Raw genomic sequence first — 17353 nt, 5'->3', positions numbered from 1 at the left:
AGTTTACCAATTGATATTAATCACTGTTGTTGGCTCGGGAGGAGGAGCGCGAAGGGTCTTACTTTGGGAGGAAACTGGAGTACCCGGGGAAAACCTACGTGGTCGTTCAGATGACTCCATATCTTTTCACGTCCATTCCGGAAATCGAACCACGGCGCCACCCGACTACACAAATGAGACACCTTTATCATACATTTGACTAAGCACCTTGTTTTATCTTTATCAAACTAGCAACATGTTAATTTATTGTACAAGTATCTTAATACAGCATAATATAAGAAGTTAAAAAGAAGCATGCTAGTAATCCCCATTCGTGTTCTTTTTAAATGAACAAAAATCACATATGCTATCAAAATAAGTTAAACGTAGAACCAGCACAACAATACGATTTTCTGTCCATGCCTTCAAATTCTAGAATAAAATGATTTCTAATAGGAAAATAAAGGGTATTTTTTCAAACGAAACGAAAACTTTAGAGATTTTCTCAGTGCTTACATATTTAGTAACTTAAATTCCACAACAGAAATCAGAACATTATGCAACGCTAAATATTATTTATGGATTTACATGCAATACACAGTATGCGTGGCGGGAAGCAGCGATTTCGTAGGAATACGCACGAGGAAGAGTTGAAATAAATGGAAGAAACACGCTTAATGGTTGGTAAGGTGCCACCATTCAACACACATTCATCAATGAAGATATATGTCAGAGCTAATATAACAGCTCGTAAATATGTGAATAATCATTGCTTTCAATAGCAATCAATAAGTAACTTTGTTAAGAAAACTCAAAATTAAAATATTCTTTATATCATTTTAATTCTATCTTTATTTTTGAAGTTGTTTCTGTTGATATAAAACATTTGATGTTGATATCAATGCTACATTTGACGACGAAATAAACGTTGATATAAGATTTTCATCCCCAATACGTTATAACGTTTGATTTTTTCCATCATAACATTTACTGTCATATATTGAACCAGTGAGTCTAATTGAGAAAGACACTTATTCTATATGTATGAAGTTCTTACTCGTCCATGGCGACAATACGGTAAACTCATATCTTTACGTGTTTTTCAAAATTCATGGTTCTCTACAGAAATTAAACTTTTCTGTGGGCACTTGGTTTGTAAATAAATCTTGCTCACGGAATCCAGCAATTTGCAATATACACTATGTTATCGTTTGTCTATTTTTCTATCCAATGAAAATAAAATCACCTTTAAAATTAATTATTTTACAGCATTTGAGGTTAAAATACGTCACGTTTTGACAAAAAAGGCAAAATTTGCGAGTCTCGAATTATACATAGTCAATGGTTTACTGCGAGTGAGGTATATATATCCAACAAACCTACAGGCACGATTGGACTGGACAATATAGGATGATCTAAGCAAAATATATTCAGGCTGCCACTTATCCGCCACTTACACCGGAAACTTTGAGAAATCCTTAGCAACCAGATCAAGGAATATCACAAGAATACAGAGAGAGAAAGAGCACTACGTCGAATACCTCCGCTGTAGCCTAGCCTGCCTCTAAGTCAAGTGATGGTCTTATCAGCAATAACGGACTGATCATTGCTAGGCACAGTAAGGACTTAATAAACCATTATGTACTGGGATGCACCCATAACAGCACCGGCAACACATACATGCACAAGTTTTTCAAATTCAATCTATCAGCGATTCGTGTAGTAATGATAAAATCTGCTCGTTTAGAAATCAAAATGATTGCATGTTATCACAGACTGGATTCTTTTATCATGTGTTCTAATGTGATCATTGAATGTGAGAAACATGTTTGTAATATTTCCTTTTTAATCTTTTCGTTTTTCTCCTCTAATACTTTCACTTTAACATTCGCATACTCATATACAATTTCAATGACTGTCCATTCATTGACTGCTTTAAGGAAGCTAACATGGTCCTCGCTTTAGATATTATTTTAATATAAACTTTGCTACTATCAACACATCAACAGAAATAGTATCGACTATATTTTATTGATATCAAGAGCAATGGTGGCCATGACATACGTTGGGGTCTTGGGGTACTCCTGACAATATGTCCGTCCAAATCACTTTTTACGATGATTTTCCTAAATTCAAGTTTGCATGAATGCATTATTTTCAACCAATACTACCACATGTACCTTTTTCAGGAATCAATATATATATACTAACCAACAAGTGGCAATGCCGTATCCTAAATAACGTCGTCTAAAATATAGGGAAACACGACACAAAATGCGACTAGTGAACGCCTACAAAATTGTATGTCAAATAGAAACATCAACATAAAACATGATCGAAATTAATATTAGCACAAAGACTACTAGAAGTATGACCGGGTGTTCAGGAAGGATAAGAATCTTTTGCTTCATATGAAACTCGCTATATAAAGAAAGGCAAACCCAACTAGTCTCCTAAATAACAATTTCATAGACTAACGATATTGTATTAATTTGGTACTCTGACATACCATAAATTCATATAAATATCTAATGTCAAACATCTTTCATTTGGATGGTTATTGTAAAAAAAAGCAATCAAACAAAACGTTGTTTTATAACATTTCCATTTAGATTGTTATTAATAAAGTTCTGATCCACTATTTTGTGACAAAACGCACAAGTCACTATCACATATTTCTAAATAGTCGGCCCTCTAACTGGTTTTTTCTCCATTATCCACAACTGACTGTCCGTACCTCGACATTCCTCCATAAAAACAGATCGACCATCAAAAGCCAGCGTGATGCACTTTTTGGTATTGACATGGAATATGGTGTTGTCCTGTGGGTGAAAGTTAGTGTAGGATAATTAGTGGTTAATGACAAAAGACTGAAACATCAACCTTGTTAAAGGTTGATTACATATATCCATGCTGATTAAAAATATATCTTTATAAACTTTGTTACGTATTTCCTTGAATATTTATGTATAAATGCTTATCACTTTTATATTGTTAATGCCTTATTGACAGCTATCAGCATTCAAGAAAGCTCCATGATAACGAAATTTATCTATGGAGTCCTTAACAGATTAAGAAAAACGTATCAATATAAAAACCTATTCTTAAATTCTTTTTAAAATCTTTTACACAATTAAAATGTTTATAGAAAAGACATACACGTTAATAGCATCTCTACCTTTGAACACAATTCAGAATGAGATACAATAGTGCCAAATAAAGAATAAAACTGCGTAAACCATATTATGTTTATAAGCACATAAATATTGATGTTATCTGTCTGCATTATGGTTTTTATATTAACTATATCTTATGGTAAGATCTGTATTCACATCAGTAACATAACTTTGTTTATATATCCAATCTTTACTGATATTTCTTGACTGAATAACATTTCATTTCTTGTTCCAATCTTTACATACTTTCGTGTTTTATTTAATATTATTGGATAACTCAATACAGAATTCCTTGCTCTTTTTCCGATACTGATTAAGTTAAATTCCAAAACCAGAATGCACACACGTCGCTGGAGTTTGTCCTGGTGCAGTAATACTGATCTATACCTACCTCTCTGTATTCCCACTCCTGGTTTCCACGCTGTCCATGGCATGCAAATAATTGTATTTCTTTATTTCTTAATTCGTTATTTTGAATGAAATAGTCGAAGCACAGAATATCTCGTCTGAAAGCACCGTCCTTCATGTGGAGCCAGAACTACAACAGAACGGTAAACCCAACCAGTCTCACGAATTAATTACAACGTCATAGACTTACGATATCGTATCTTTCATGTGAAGTCAGAACTACGACAGAACGGTAAACCCAACCAGTCTCACGAATTAATTACAACGTCATAGACTTACGATATCGTATCTTTCATGTGAAGTCAGAACTACAACAGAACGGTAAACCCAACCAGTCTCACGAATTAATTACAACGTCATAGACTTACGATATCGTATCTTTCATGTGAAGTCAGAACTACAACAGAACGGTAAACCCAACCAGTCTCACGAATTAATTACAACGTCATAGACTTACGATATCGTATCTTTCATGTGAAGCCAGAACTACGACAACGACAAGAAACAGCCTGAATTAGTTGACGTGATAACAATATTTTATAGACAGGTCAAATTTAAGGAGATAATACAGACATATGTGAATCTTCAGATGTATTATTGTTATCTAAAATAACAGCAGCGTTCGCCAATAGTCAAACGTTCTATGTGTCACTTAATATTACCATTTGACAATGGTTGAAATATATTCATAGAATTCCCCTATTTTTCACTTTCTCCAAGTTCTGTTCTAGTTGTTCTAAAAGCGTAATTAAGCACGGTTTCACATCCAAGTGATAACATTGTTATTATTACCTGGTTTCCGCCCTGTTGATGACAGGGATATGATCTTAAAATATTATTAGCTGCAGCTCTGTCCTTCCCATCCAAACACACTGGTTTTGCTTTGTTGCGTATCTATAAAATGCACAAATAAAACCATCTTTGTAAACTAGCATACATTAAAATGTTCGTTTTCATAGGTAATGCCACATTCAACCGTGAATAGTTATCTTAGAACCTAATTAATATAACTGTAGTTATTGTCAAATTCCTAAAAATATAACGATTTCATTAAATTTATTTAGTAAATCTATACGCATCTTTAATATGCTGTTTTAGCTACCAATGTTTGACTGTTGACAGTAAATGAGACATATCAATAAACAAGAAAGATTCGTTAAGAAATGAATTCACAGCAAAGTAGTCTTACCAGTTTGTTTGGCATTAAAATAAATCGCAATTTGTACTAAATACTAGTGTTCCTTTTTTCTCCATCACACAGTCCTTCGAAGGTAATAATTTGATTGAGAAGAACGATATATTTCATTCGAGACCTCTTGGTATTTTCCAAGTGTTAGCACATAAGTCACTTCTGCGTATCTTAACATTGAATTGCCTTCATTGTCGATAAAAAAAGGCACTAGCAATAGAGTTATACTTTAAGTGGATTGATAAAGTTTGTACAGAAGTGGTAGATGTATGTCATAGGAATACACAATGATGATTTTTGTTTATGTGAATTATATATTTCTCACATATATTTATATATCAGACAAAGGTCGATATGTATTCCAGTTCTATGAGATGGTCCTTATTTCAACAGAATCTCTACTATTCCATTAAAATAGATCAAAATTTATCCTAACACTGACAATATGTATTGAATTGTTAGCTACTATCCATTTGTCTCCTCTTAGATGAAAATTTAAAACATCATAAATCATCTGTTATAGGTTTTAAGTAATTCTGAGAAAAACATAAAGGAAATAAGAGTAAAATGTACCTGAACAATAGCGGACTATCTTACCTCTCCAGATGCTACAGAATTCCCTGGAATGTATAATTCAGGAAACACATTACTCAGAAACCACCTAAAGCTTTTGCATTGGAGACGTTTGCGTAAAGCTACCCTCGCTGATATATCTCCATAATCTGTTTCCTTTACCTGTTAATACAATATTACAACGTGAATCAGTTCCATTACAAATACATTCTGCCCAGTACAGCGACTCGTACTTGTGAGAAGACGCCATCGCGACGTCTCCTACACATTAAAATGACTTTCTATGATTGCCAAGATTGCTAGCCCTTCCGGAACAGTATTTATGTATTTGTATTTTTTTTTATATTTTCCTTTATTTCATGAATATTTGAAGTTTGATTTAGAGTATGTTGACATGATGTTATTGAATACTGTAAAATCGTACCCATCGTTAATGCCTGAATAGTTTCAATGAGTGAATATATCGGCACGGATAAAGCATGTTATTGAAGGTCTGAGTGTATACCACCCTGTTAATGATCAAAATCTATGGGAAGACAAAACAATAAAGAATAGCTGTAAGAGTATACTAATTATTCGTAATGTCATACATCATATTTATATTACTCTAACTAGATATATGTATAAAGATGCACTTTACACAAAAAAGACTGAATATCTACAAACATTCAACTAATATATGGTACCGATATGCATTCAGAAAAGAAAAACTATACATTAACTTATGGTAACAAAACGGCGTTTTATGTCTGTTGAACAAAAATATATTCCTACCTTACTTTGAGAGACACGCCCATAGTAATAGGACTTGAAGTCATCGAGCCACACCTCTGCCAATCGAAGGTTATTGTGTAACAGGATGTTTTTGCCTGGCCAAGTATACGGAGACGTTTCCCGGAATACGTGGCCTACACGTGAGCAAGGGGCTGTCAGAAGCGTTCCTCCACACATCCATATCTGACAGAGAAGGGAGCTAGACACAATCTACATGTATGCAGTGCATATTATTGGTATGTTTGTTTGACGTGCGCCCTCTGTATGTGACCTCTTTTAAGACATTCACTTAGACCAGTGCGAAATAAAGAAAAAAACAGCATGATAAAATTTCTGTAGTCGACATTCCAGTATTTTCTAAAAATGTATTTGTAATGAGACATCGTTCAAGGTTTTTGTTTTCATCTTTTTAACTTGTGTCACAGTGCATAACACAAAGACAATAGAATTTATTTCTTTTCTTGATCGCCCATTTACAATCAATGAAACCAACTGAGCCACAAATATCCCGTTCTGTTTCATTTAGATAAATTTAAACATGCTATTCCCGATGTTGTCATAAAGTTAGTACTCATAACCATACCCGAAACGATATTTCTAGATTTTCAGCTCCCCAAATATTCATTCCCTCGTCGTAGGTACCTAGGTACGTAAAGTACTCTCGACTGATTGCGAAGAGTCCTCCAGCCATGGTTGGAGACCTGTAATACAATTAAACTAGGTCACCTGTTCAATACATCAGTAGTATATCTTCCTCATACCATTTTCTGCAAGGACTAAATGCAAACTGCTAATAATTTGTCAAGTTCACGATTATTACTCACTAACAGTTAATTATTTGTCTCAACAGAGCAAGTGAAAGATATGCCGAAAGAGTAGGAATGGTGTGAAAATCTTGTTAACAGAAACAGAGAACAGTAAAATATGTTGAATGCCAGCAAGCAAGGAAACCATGGTAACTTTTGAATGTCTTTGTCTATGTTTTGAGGTATTTTAAAATTCCTACTAGTGAAAGACAGAGTTGTCTATAAGTTTGTAACCAAATCAGAAAATTAAATGCATGATATCATGATACAACTTTATACTAGATTAAGGTCGTTAACAAGTATGTATGACGAAATGACTTAGGAACCGGCGGAGGTTCTGTGCCACATGAAACAGTGGTCGGGCTGAACCATTTTATATATATGAAAAAAGCATATATGAACTTTTGGAACATGATTTATGCATTCATCTACGAAAAATATTAAAAATAGCAAAGAAAAAATAAAATACATATTATAGTGTGTATTTTTTTGTTTTTTGTTTTTGTTTTGTTTTTATTTGTTTTGTTTTGTTTTTTTTTTTTTTTTTTTTTTGTTATTTGCTTTTTTTAATTAAATAAAGTGACAGATCAAAATAAAAGTAGTAACATCGACATTAGTTTATAGAGTTTATCTTCTGAGCAAGGATCATTTAGAAGTTTTGCAATACCGACTCTTTCAAACGCTAAAAAGGCACAGGCAAACAAACCAATATGAAGACAGAGCAGTCGACACATGATATTTATTTCGGCATGTAAAATGATAGAACATAATTTACCCATGGTGTACTCAGATCAGTCGTTGTTTAGTCGCTATGGTCATTTACATAAAACATACATAGAAATACAAACTTTATTTCACAACAATTGCGAGACAACCTATCAGCTTATATTGATCACTCTTGTTGGCCTGGATGGAAACGCACGGATGATTTTACTGTGGTAGTTAACCGGAGTACCCGGGGGAAACCCACGTGGTCGGGCAGGTGACCACAAAGCTTTCCACGTCCGGTCTGCAAATCGAACCCAGGACGGCTAGGTGAAAGACGAGTGGGTTACCACAGTGCCACCTGACCCCCAATATTATACATATAATATTAACATAAAAATTAGTTCTTTTGTATAAATACTTACTTAAATATTATTTGGCAAATTTTAATCTGTTAATGATAAATAGAACTTCAATAATATATAAATGATATTATATCAATTTTCTTTTCTCAAGACTTTTTGATGACACCAAACCTTTTTTGGAAGCAATAATAAACCAAAATGGCCAGCAAACCATCGGGACTATGTTCATAACTCAAAGTTTATTCCTGTGTGAGTGCTCATTAATGTTCGTGGGGGGTTTATCTTCGATGAATTCATGAATTCTCAGTAACTCATATTTCCATGAAATGTTCAAAATCTGTACCATTTTTAGACTATATCTATTTAGAGTGATTAAAAGATCAACGAAAATTGCACCGCATAAAAATATCTGATACTCGGTATTCAATGTTTAACAATTCATGATTGTGATCTGAAACGATAGAAAAACCACAGGAATCACTGCAGCATTTAACCTACCTTGCTGGTAAATAGTGTTTAAAATTTCGACGTGCCCTTTCAGAATCTGGTATTTTATGCCAGTTAAACACGAGTGACCAGTCAAATCCTCCGACCTGTACGTCTTTTGCTCTACTAATTTTGAAGCGGAATGTTGTGAAATCAATACTTTCGATTATAGGTGTGACTGAGGTCGTCTTGTCACGGGCGATGGGATCTAGCAGTGGCTCGATCCAACCTGTAGTCATTAACAAAGAAAGTCACCTTTACACTTTCAAGTATAAAAAAAACGTTATCATCGTTTGTAGATAGATTCTGTCTGATCATCATCATCATCATCATCATCATCATCATTTTATAGTCTAAACAAACAGCGGAGTTCGTTGTGTCCTCCAGGGGTTTCCGAGCGGAATGCTTGCTGCTGTATTTGTATTTGTTATACAAACGACTAAATATGAAGGAAAATGTACGAACTTCACATTTCAGGCACTACGTCCAGTAGAAACATAAAGGGAATCTCCGGGTACAACGGTCATGAACTGGTTTGCAGTCGAATTCGGGTTATCTACCTGGCTTGTAGCTTATGGAACTTCGTTAGGCAGGACAATGAGGATTAAAGGTCTTGATAATTATGTTTAAACAAAACTGTTTATTCAACACTGGCTATAGGTTCAAGAACAAACACAACACCTTTACCTGCAATCTCAAAATTTAGAATCTCACACGATCATACTCAATACAACCACACATACAACACAACACACAACCATACAAACCAACTTAACACCATACATGACCCCAGCCCCCAACCACCACCCCTACCCCATCACACATACTATATAAATAGTATTTCTACACAAACCGCGGTATATCTGTGATAGTATATAGATAACTTAATTCCTCTATCACTACTCACTATGTAACCAGTTAGAATTAAAACTTTACTCCTGCTAAACACATAGTCTAAAACTTAATCCAACGATCCTACCCGCGCATGCGCAAGAAAAATCTATCTTTTTCAAAAACTTAAATCTATCTTGAAACTTCTACTATTGAACAAAAAATAATTCAATATTTGTACATACCTTCCAAGCATTCAATATGAGAATCAAGATATATCAGAACCGTTCCAGAGGCAGTATTGTATCCGAGGAGTCTTGATCGAATCAGTCCCTCCCTTTTTCTTGCTCTCAATATTTTCACTTTATCATATCGACGCATATATTCTTCCAGAGGTTCTCTTAAATGAGCTTCAAAAATAAGTTTTAAAATAAAATTGAAAAGAAAGTTTGACTAAACTGGGCACATGGGTTTCTCAGAAACTAAGATTACTTAAGACTACGGAAACGTTCCAATGTTTGAATCATTATTATTGGAAAATATTGAAACACCATATTTGTCTCGGGACATTTGCTTTCATTCTCCTTGCACCTCCGTGTAGGTTTTCTTTTGTCGGGAAAGTTTGTCAGACTTGACGTTTAAACATCAGCTTTTCCGATCAGGCCAAGTAAGAAAAAAGATACACCGCAAATGTAGATATTTTAGAAATGTATAACAAAGCAATAATCCTGACGAATATTAGCAGATCACGTCACACACAACTGGTTATTTTGTACATCTGTATTGTTCTAGTACTCGGAAGGTACTTACCCATATCCGAATAATCGTCCACAAGAATTATCTCTTTTAATAAAGTCGGTGGGGTACGGTTTATAATGCTATGGACACTCCTTAGTAAAACGGACCAAGCCTCGTTATGAAATGTTATGATAACACTCGCATCTGGTAACATATTACTGTACTCCATAGTTTTACATCTGATAAAAAAACAAAGAAAATTGTAACGTGAAATAGGATCAATGTTAGGCATCTGCTGTACTAGTTACAGAAATAATGTTTTTATCATAAATAGTTTGATGTTTGTTTTTGTAACAGTTATTGGCAGGCAGTTAGAACAAAAGTAATTGCTCTCTCCGAATTATATAATATTGATATATAATAAATGTGTAATATCATATAATATTGATTGTAATATATGTATAATATTATATAATATTGACTGTAATGTATGTATATTATTATTTAATATTGATTGTGATATATGTATAATATTAAATATTATTAATTGTAATATATGTATAATATTATATAATATTAATTCAGACCTTACTTTAATGATTGATATTCACCAATGATAGCAAGCGTCGACACTTATAAGGACATTAATTAACATCACCTGTGTCACTAAAATGTGTTATCGGAGGTAATTGTATGGTGTATTGGTGGTAATTGTATGGTGTGTCGGTGGTAATTGTATGGTGTATTGGTGGTAATTGTATGGTGCATTGGTGGTAATTGTATGGTGTGTCGGTGGTAATTGTATGATGTATTGGTGGTAATTGTATGGTGTATCGGTGGTAATTGTATGATGTATTGGTGGTAATTGTATGGTGTATCGGTGGTAATTGTATGGTATCGGTGGTAATTGTATGATGTATTGGTGGTAATTGTATGTTGTGTTGGTGGTAATTGTATGGTGTATTGGTGGTAATTGTATGTTGTATCGGTGGTAATTGTATGGTGTGTTGGTGGTAATTGTATGATGTATTGGTGGTAATTGTATGTTGTATCGGTGGTAATTGTATGTTGTATTGGTGGTAATTGTAAGGTGTATCGGTGGTAATTGAATGGTTTATCGGTGGTAATTGTATGGTGTATCGGTGGTAATTGTATGTTGTATCGGTGGTAATTGTATGGTGTGTCGGTGGTAATTGTATGGTGTATTGGTGGTAATTGTATGGTGTATTGGTGGTAATTGTATGGTGTATAACTATATAAATGACAGGTACCTATTTTGGTAGTGTATTGTTAATCTGGATTAAGATATTATTTGAAAGTTTTACTAATATCTTGGACAGCTGAATAATGTACAGCAGCTGTGCAACACAATTATTTGTTAACTGAGTATTTTATAATTGACTGGAGTTACGTGGCAGTTTTATTTCAGATGCCTAATCACTCCAAAATAACTCCGAGAGTTCTTACCTAAGGAATCAACTCAAACCATCAATATTTTGTATTTTATCATGGTTGATAGTGAAACAGCTTGAGTAATGTCGGCAGAGGTTGTTGTTAAAGGTCACTGGCAACAACAATATATTCCAGGTCTCATTTGGCTGCAGGTGAGTTTGAGTTCCTGTCAGCGCTTCGGATTTTTCCGTTAGCTTTCGGGAATCTTTGAAAAACATAATCTGTGGAAGTCTCATATAAAATGATAGTTTGATAATCGATTTTATTCAGCAGTGATGGTACAAGACACTTGATGTGATGTGTTGATCTAAACATTATATGATACGTAAACGTGTCCTTAATGTCGAAGTCGAGGATGTTTTATAGTATGTGTACATGTGTTATTGTGTAATTTGTATACTTCCCCTGTAGATTCCTGTTCTATGTTCTCTTTGTCTACTTTTGTTTTTGTTTTTGTTTGTTGCTGTTTTTGTTTTTGTTTTTTTTTTTTTTTTATTTTTTTTTTGTTCTGTGGTCCCTGAGAGGAATGGAGCAGTAATGAGCACGGAAGTATAAGGAAATCTGGTTTCCGGAAGTGATATCATAATCATAAACCGTCTTTTTTACCTTCATAATTTATTGGTTGCATGAATTTCCGTATTTAAGAACTCATGACAGCAATTAAGAATATAGAATTCTAATACTTCCGGTAGGATAACTCCGATAATATATCACTTACTCTGGATCTCGTGTATCCTCCAAGGACCTGTCTAATGAAATCATATCACTGACATATTCATTGAAGGCATTGTTTTTCCATCCTTTGTCGTACTTTTTCTTCTCCTCGGGGGTCAGTGACTTGACGTCAATGTGTACAGCCTCACCTAACTCACCTTGGAAAAGGAAAGAGAATAAGTCTTAACTTACTTATTACACAAGATAATTTCAGACAAAATTATGTAGTATCTTATACAAGGATTTCAGTGTCTACATAAGCAGGTATCTTTACAAATATTCTAATGTTTCATTGGTTGCACTCAAAGTTGAGATTGAGACGCATGAATATTTCTCATTATAGTAATAATTGAATTATTTTTGTCTGAAGGGTTCAGAATATTTTTTAATCAGTTAAAAATATCTTTATGTAATGTTGCCGATATCAAGAAACCATTTTCGCTTATCGTAAAGTTCCAGGTCTCTTCGTAACTTTAGCAGTAATTTTGGAATTAGATACAAATAACTAAATAGTGCAAGCAAATACCGAAATAAACGAACGGAAAGCAATTCAAAGACCCTGTTATCAGACATTCTTTTCTTTTATTTATTGATCTATTTGAGAATAACATCATTTTCATTTCTATAATAGCTCGTTTCTAACAGAATTACTATTTCAGTTGTACACGCAAAGAAATAAGAGAAATTCACTCACCAGGTCCAGAGGACACATTTTTAATATTAACTCTGTCTTTGTTACCTTTCCCGTCATTAATGTTAAAATGCCCTTTAGAATTCATATGATCCTGCACTTTAACGTCAGCTTTTCCATCTGGAATTACTTTTCCTGTTTTTTTAACAATTGTTTTAAAATGTTTCTTGTTTTCCAAGCCTAAAGATAAACGTTGCCGCTGTGTCAGACCACTTTCTAATTGATCTTCATTGCGTTTGATTAATTGTTCCTTTTCCACTTGAAAATCATCATTGTTTTCAATTTTGGCGAGTTCGTCACGGTAAACAAACGTCCAGAAAAAACAAACAAAGGAAAACACCAAAACTAATTTGATTACACATCTCTTTAAATGTATTCGTGGCATCCTTGAAAATCTGAAAAAAAACCCAATAAAATTGTCACTCAATCCGAAAGTAAAAAACAGAAATATTATATCTAAAACAATAGTGTGCCAAATCTGGCAATTTTTGAAAGCTACAACTTGAAGTATCGTAAAATAGAAATACTTAAAGTTGAGTTATCTTTGTTGTCCGAAATACCATAGATAGCAGAAAGTTAGAGTTCTGTATAGAAATAGATGTATTGAAAATCTCAAGAAAAATGACCCAGATCTCGTCGATAGCACGTGTGATTCTGTTATAACAAAGAAGTAACTTTATGCTGGACATTGTCCCTGTGTATTCTGCCTAGAAATCTTTACCCTGAAACTTTTACGGTAATACAGCAGTAATTTAAATCTTCAGTTCCTATATCGTATAACATGAACAAGTTTATAATACACAATAATGTCACGTGATCAAAAAAGGGGAAATCCAGTCAATAAATATACCGAAAAAGAGAGACATTAGCATTTCCACCTCAAAATTATTTCCCGTGCAAATTTGAAGCAAATTTGATACTTACATTTGTGTCACCTTAAGTGGAAATAATTGACAATATCTTTGAATAGATTCACTTAAATTTTTTTTTTTTTTTTTTGTATTTTTATACTACATTTTGAGGATCCTTGAAGCTAAACAAAGCATCACTTTAACACATCATCATATGCCACTTGTTTTAGTCCTTATTGAATGGTATTCGTGTACACTGATCACAAATATTATATAATGAATCCAAAATATACTTATTTAACCGAAAATTCAACTCCTCGGTGTAAAGGTATGATGTTTAATGTACACAATACTCTACACAGGTCTCGGTAACATATGTTCACACACGTGTGCAACGTAGATTTGTAAAAAGTATATTCAATGTCCCACATATCTGCAAAGTATTTGTCCAGAAAAATAATTTCATTCCAAATAAATAAAATTATGTATACATATATGAATTAATACCGAAAATATCCATTATTCTTATAATCTACAATATTTATCGATTTGAGTTTTGAATTCGTATTTTGATACCCATCGGAGTAATTGTTCAAGTTCTAATCATTTTAGTTATGATACCATCGGGGTATTTTTACGTATAAAATAAATGTATCCTTACCCTTTGTGAACTTGTGTTATATCATGGTTACCGGTACCGATTATTATGAATTCTTAATGAAAATATTTAGAAACTGAATACTGCAAATTTATTGGGTTTTTTATCACTGTCTGTGCATCGTCATTGTCAATTGTCATAATCTTGTCTGGATGTACATCTGTTGACATCACGTGACGAGGAAGACAGTATATACGTATTTCACTGATTGATTTACAGCGCTATAGCCACATCTTGTAATATTGATGAATAAGTTTTCGGTGACAGCTGTGTTTAAACAAACAGAAGACATATCAATGATAGAGTGTGCTTGCAATAAATGTCTCCACAACCAGAACATTTATAGATAAAATGTCACTTTGAGATATTTCCCCAAATTCTTTACTGAATTTCAAAGAAAACACAATAAAATAGTAAAATAGTTTTAATGATAAATTATATACTTTCAATTGGTTTGTTCTTTGGGTTTTTTTTTATTTTCGTTGTTTTTGTGATCGAAATTAATTTGCAATCAGTACTCAAGAGTATTTTATTTCTATGTATAAAGAAGAAATGAAGTTGTCGTATAGCAATGTTTGTTCCATAACGTCCTCATTAACGTCAACAAAAATCCATTTTGTTCCGAATGTTGTTGTTAACCCGCTAAGATATGAACCATTGCTAATAGAACTTAACAGTGTAATGTTTCCTACATCATTTCCAACATAAACTTATAACTTAAGATATTTTTCTTTCTCCACATACAGATATACCCTTCCACTGAGTTGTTTCTTTGTCACCAACTTCAAGACAATTATTCACCTTCCGTAGCGACTTCCTCAACAGTTTCCAGAACCTTTGAGTTGCAGACTTGAGATCAGATTCTGTAATATCAGTAATACTTGGCCATTTTAAACAGACAACTTGATCCCATATCGTGCGAACAACCTTCGGTTTTCACTACGTTTGATATCACCAGTGAAAAATAACAATATTATCATGTTTTTCGCCATCGCGGAGTACATTTTTACTAGCCACCGCCATTTCATATATCCCGCGCTCACTGTGGATAAACTTATAGGATGCTTCGATATCGCATCTGATATATTATCTGCAATAGATTTCCCGGCAACGAATGTCAAATCATAGCAACAAAATGTTCTGACTTTAACAGCACTGGCACAACGTTGTTTGAACCAACTGCCATCATTTTGGGAATACGCTACAAAAATATCATATTTATAATGTGTTACATGGCGTATTTTCGACGCTGAATCTCGCCAGAACTCTTCCTTCGACGAGTATACAGAACCACACCTACAACCAGGAATACGATGATGAAAATCACTGATACTAGAAACCTGTCTTCAGTGTTTGTTGTAGCTGATTAATGTATCTAGGACTGGATTCATTTTGATAAGATTTCCATCGGATGTAAAACAGGTGAGCTGCTTCTTGTCCGAAAATTTCTTCTGTCGCAAACATCCATGAAGGGAATTGCACGTGATCAAAGAACATTGAAAGGATTGTTGGAAATGTTCATATTGCAAATCTTCAACATTACAGTCTGTAAGCGTCGACATGGCATTATATCGAAGATCAACTTTCTCAAAAGCAAACATAGTTTTACAAAATATGACTGGGAACAAACGTTATTGACAAGTATTATAGTTTCCAAAGAGCTCGTTTGATCAGTAACCGTAGCCAAACGTATTTTTTTTCAAATGATTTTCCGTCAAATCAACGAATGATAAATATTAAACAAACAAATTGAACTATTTACTAAGTTGTCCTCACAGTTGCCTCGCTTCGCCTAAAATTTGACCTTAATGACATTCAACTCCTTACCTCCTGAAATGCCATGTTTACCATGTCTCTAATTAGAAAATTATGGAAAACCTTGATGTAACGAAGATTTCTAGGAATAAAACATAATTGCTCCCTTTTGGAGTTCACTTCTTCGCGATGCTAAACTATTCTCATTTGTTGTCTGTAAATGTGTCAACGCAGGGAAAAAACTAACAATATAAACAACTGGCCATTTATAAATAGATTAAATGTCCAATACTTTCAAGCATTGTCGAGTTGTCAAGGATAAAAGTACTTGTTCTTTCGCTTATGTCATTTTTGTAAAGAGACATTTTTCAACACAAATTGTTTTCAAGGATATGAATGGTGAAAACAGAAATTCATTGCTGCCAATGTCAGTCATGGTTTTATTATATAAACAATAAAGTGCTGTTAGTACTCATTTCAATTCAATCCTACTTGCTACAAGTGATGGCAAACGCTTCAATTTCTGAAATGTTGAAAATGCGTTTATTTGCAATTCTTTAACTGATTAAAATTGTGATAGGAGAGCAAACTAGATCAAGAAATGAGGAATTTATAATCGATGTTTTTCTATATTCAGAGATTTAACATCTTTAAGAAATACTAATGTTATGAGAATTTATTTTCAAGCGAAAATCCATTTAAGATATCGATATTGAGAGACTCAATGTTAACCGGGTAGGCAAGAGCTATTTCTGGATAAACTTTATCTAGATGGAAAAGGTGCCCTCTCCAATCCATTTGAAAGATTACAAAATAAATATTCAACAATATAAAAACGTAAAGAATTTTCAGTTACATTGAGTTTTATAGGTCCGTTCACAGCATTCCTTTGAATAAGTTTCAAATCATTGCGATGAAGCAATAATAATTATAGATTCCTAAAAAAATTGAACGCAAAATTATGGACAAGTTTAATGTTATTTGATGGAAGATCTAGAGACACGGGTAATCCATTCAGAACATTCGTTATGGCACACTATGTGTTTCTCGGTTTGATTCTTTTGTCGAACAGCATCAAGTAAAACAAACAAATAAATATATTTCATCTTTCGCCGAACAGCATCCAGGTATCCCGCCTGAAACAAACAAGTAAAAATATTTCATCTTTCGTCGAACAACACACAGATAAAGGGAGGTAAATC

At 33.6% G+C, this 17353-nt stretch overlaps 1 protein-coding gene and 1 pseudogene across 1 annotated transcript; both read right to left on the bottom strand.

Moving 5' to 3' along the window:
- Positions 1-2657: 2657 nt before the first annotated feature.
- On the bottom strand, positions 2658-13272 carry LOC132558715 (polypeptide N-acetylgalactosaminyltransferase 5-like). The gene is made up of 11 exons (XM_060223311.1): positions 12891-13272; positions 12201-12354; positions 10103-10269; positions 9538-9702; positions 8474-8690; positions 6683-6800; positions 6100-6282; positions 5350-5487; positions 4356-4457; positions 3547-3693; positions 2658-2801 (listed from the first exon to the last, which is right to left on the bottom strand). Exons 1-11 carry the CDS (start codon positions 13270-13272, stop codon positions 2658-2660), a joined length of 1917 nt encoding a protein of 638 aa, XP_060079294.1.
- A 1841-nt stretch (positions 13273-15113) lies between these two features.
- Positions 15114-16949, bottom strand: LOC132558706 (uncharacterized; annotated as a pseudogene).
- Positions 16950-17353: the final 404 nt, after the last annotated feature.

Source organism: Ylistrum balloti, unplaced genomic scaffold (genome assembly GCF_031769215.1).
Source record: "Ylistrum balloti isolate Yb309-2 unplaced genomic scaffold, AGI_CSIRO_Ybal_v1 Utg370814, whole genome shotgun sequence".
In the NCBI taxonomy this organism is placed as follows: domain Eukaryota; kingdom Metazoa; phylum Mollusca; class Bivalvia; order Pectinida; family Pectinidae; genus Ylistrum; species Ylistrum balloti.
Note: the sequence above shows the minus strand (reverse complement) of the source record. Positions and strands in the feature narration are given on the sequence as shown.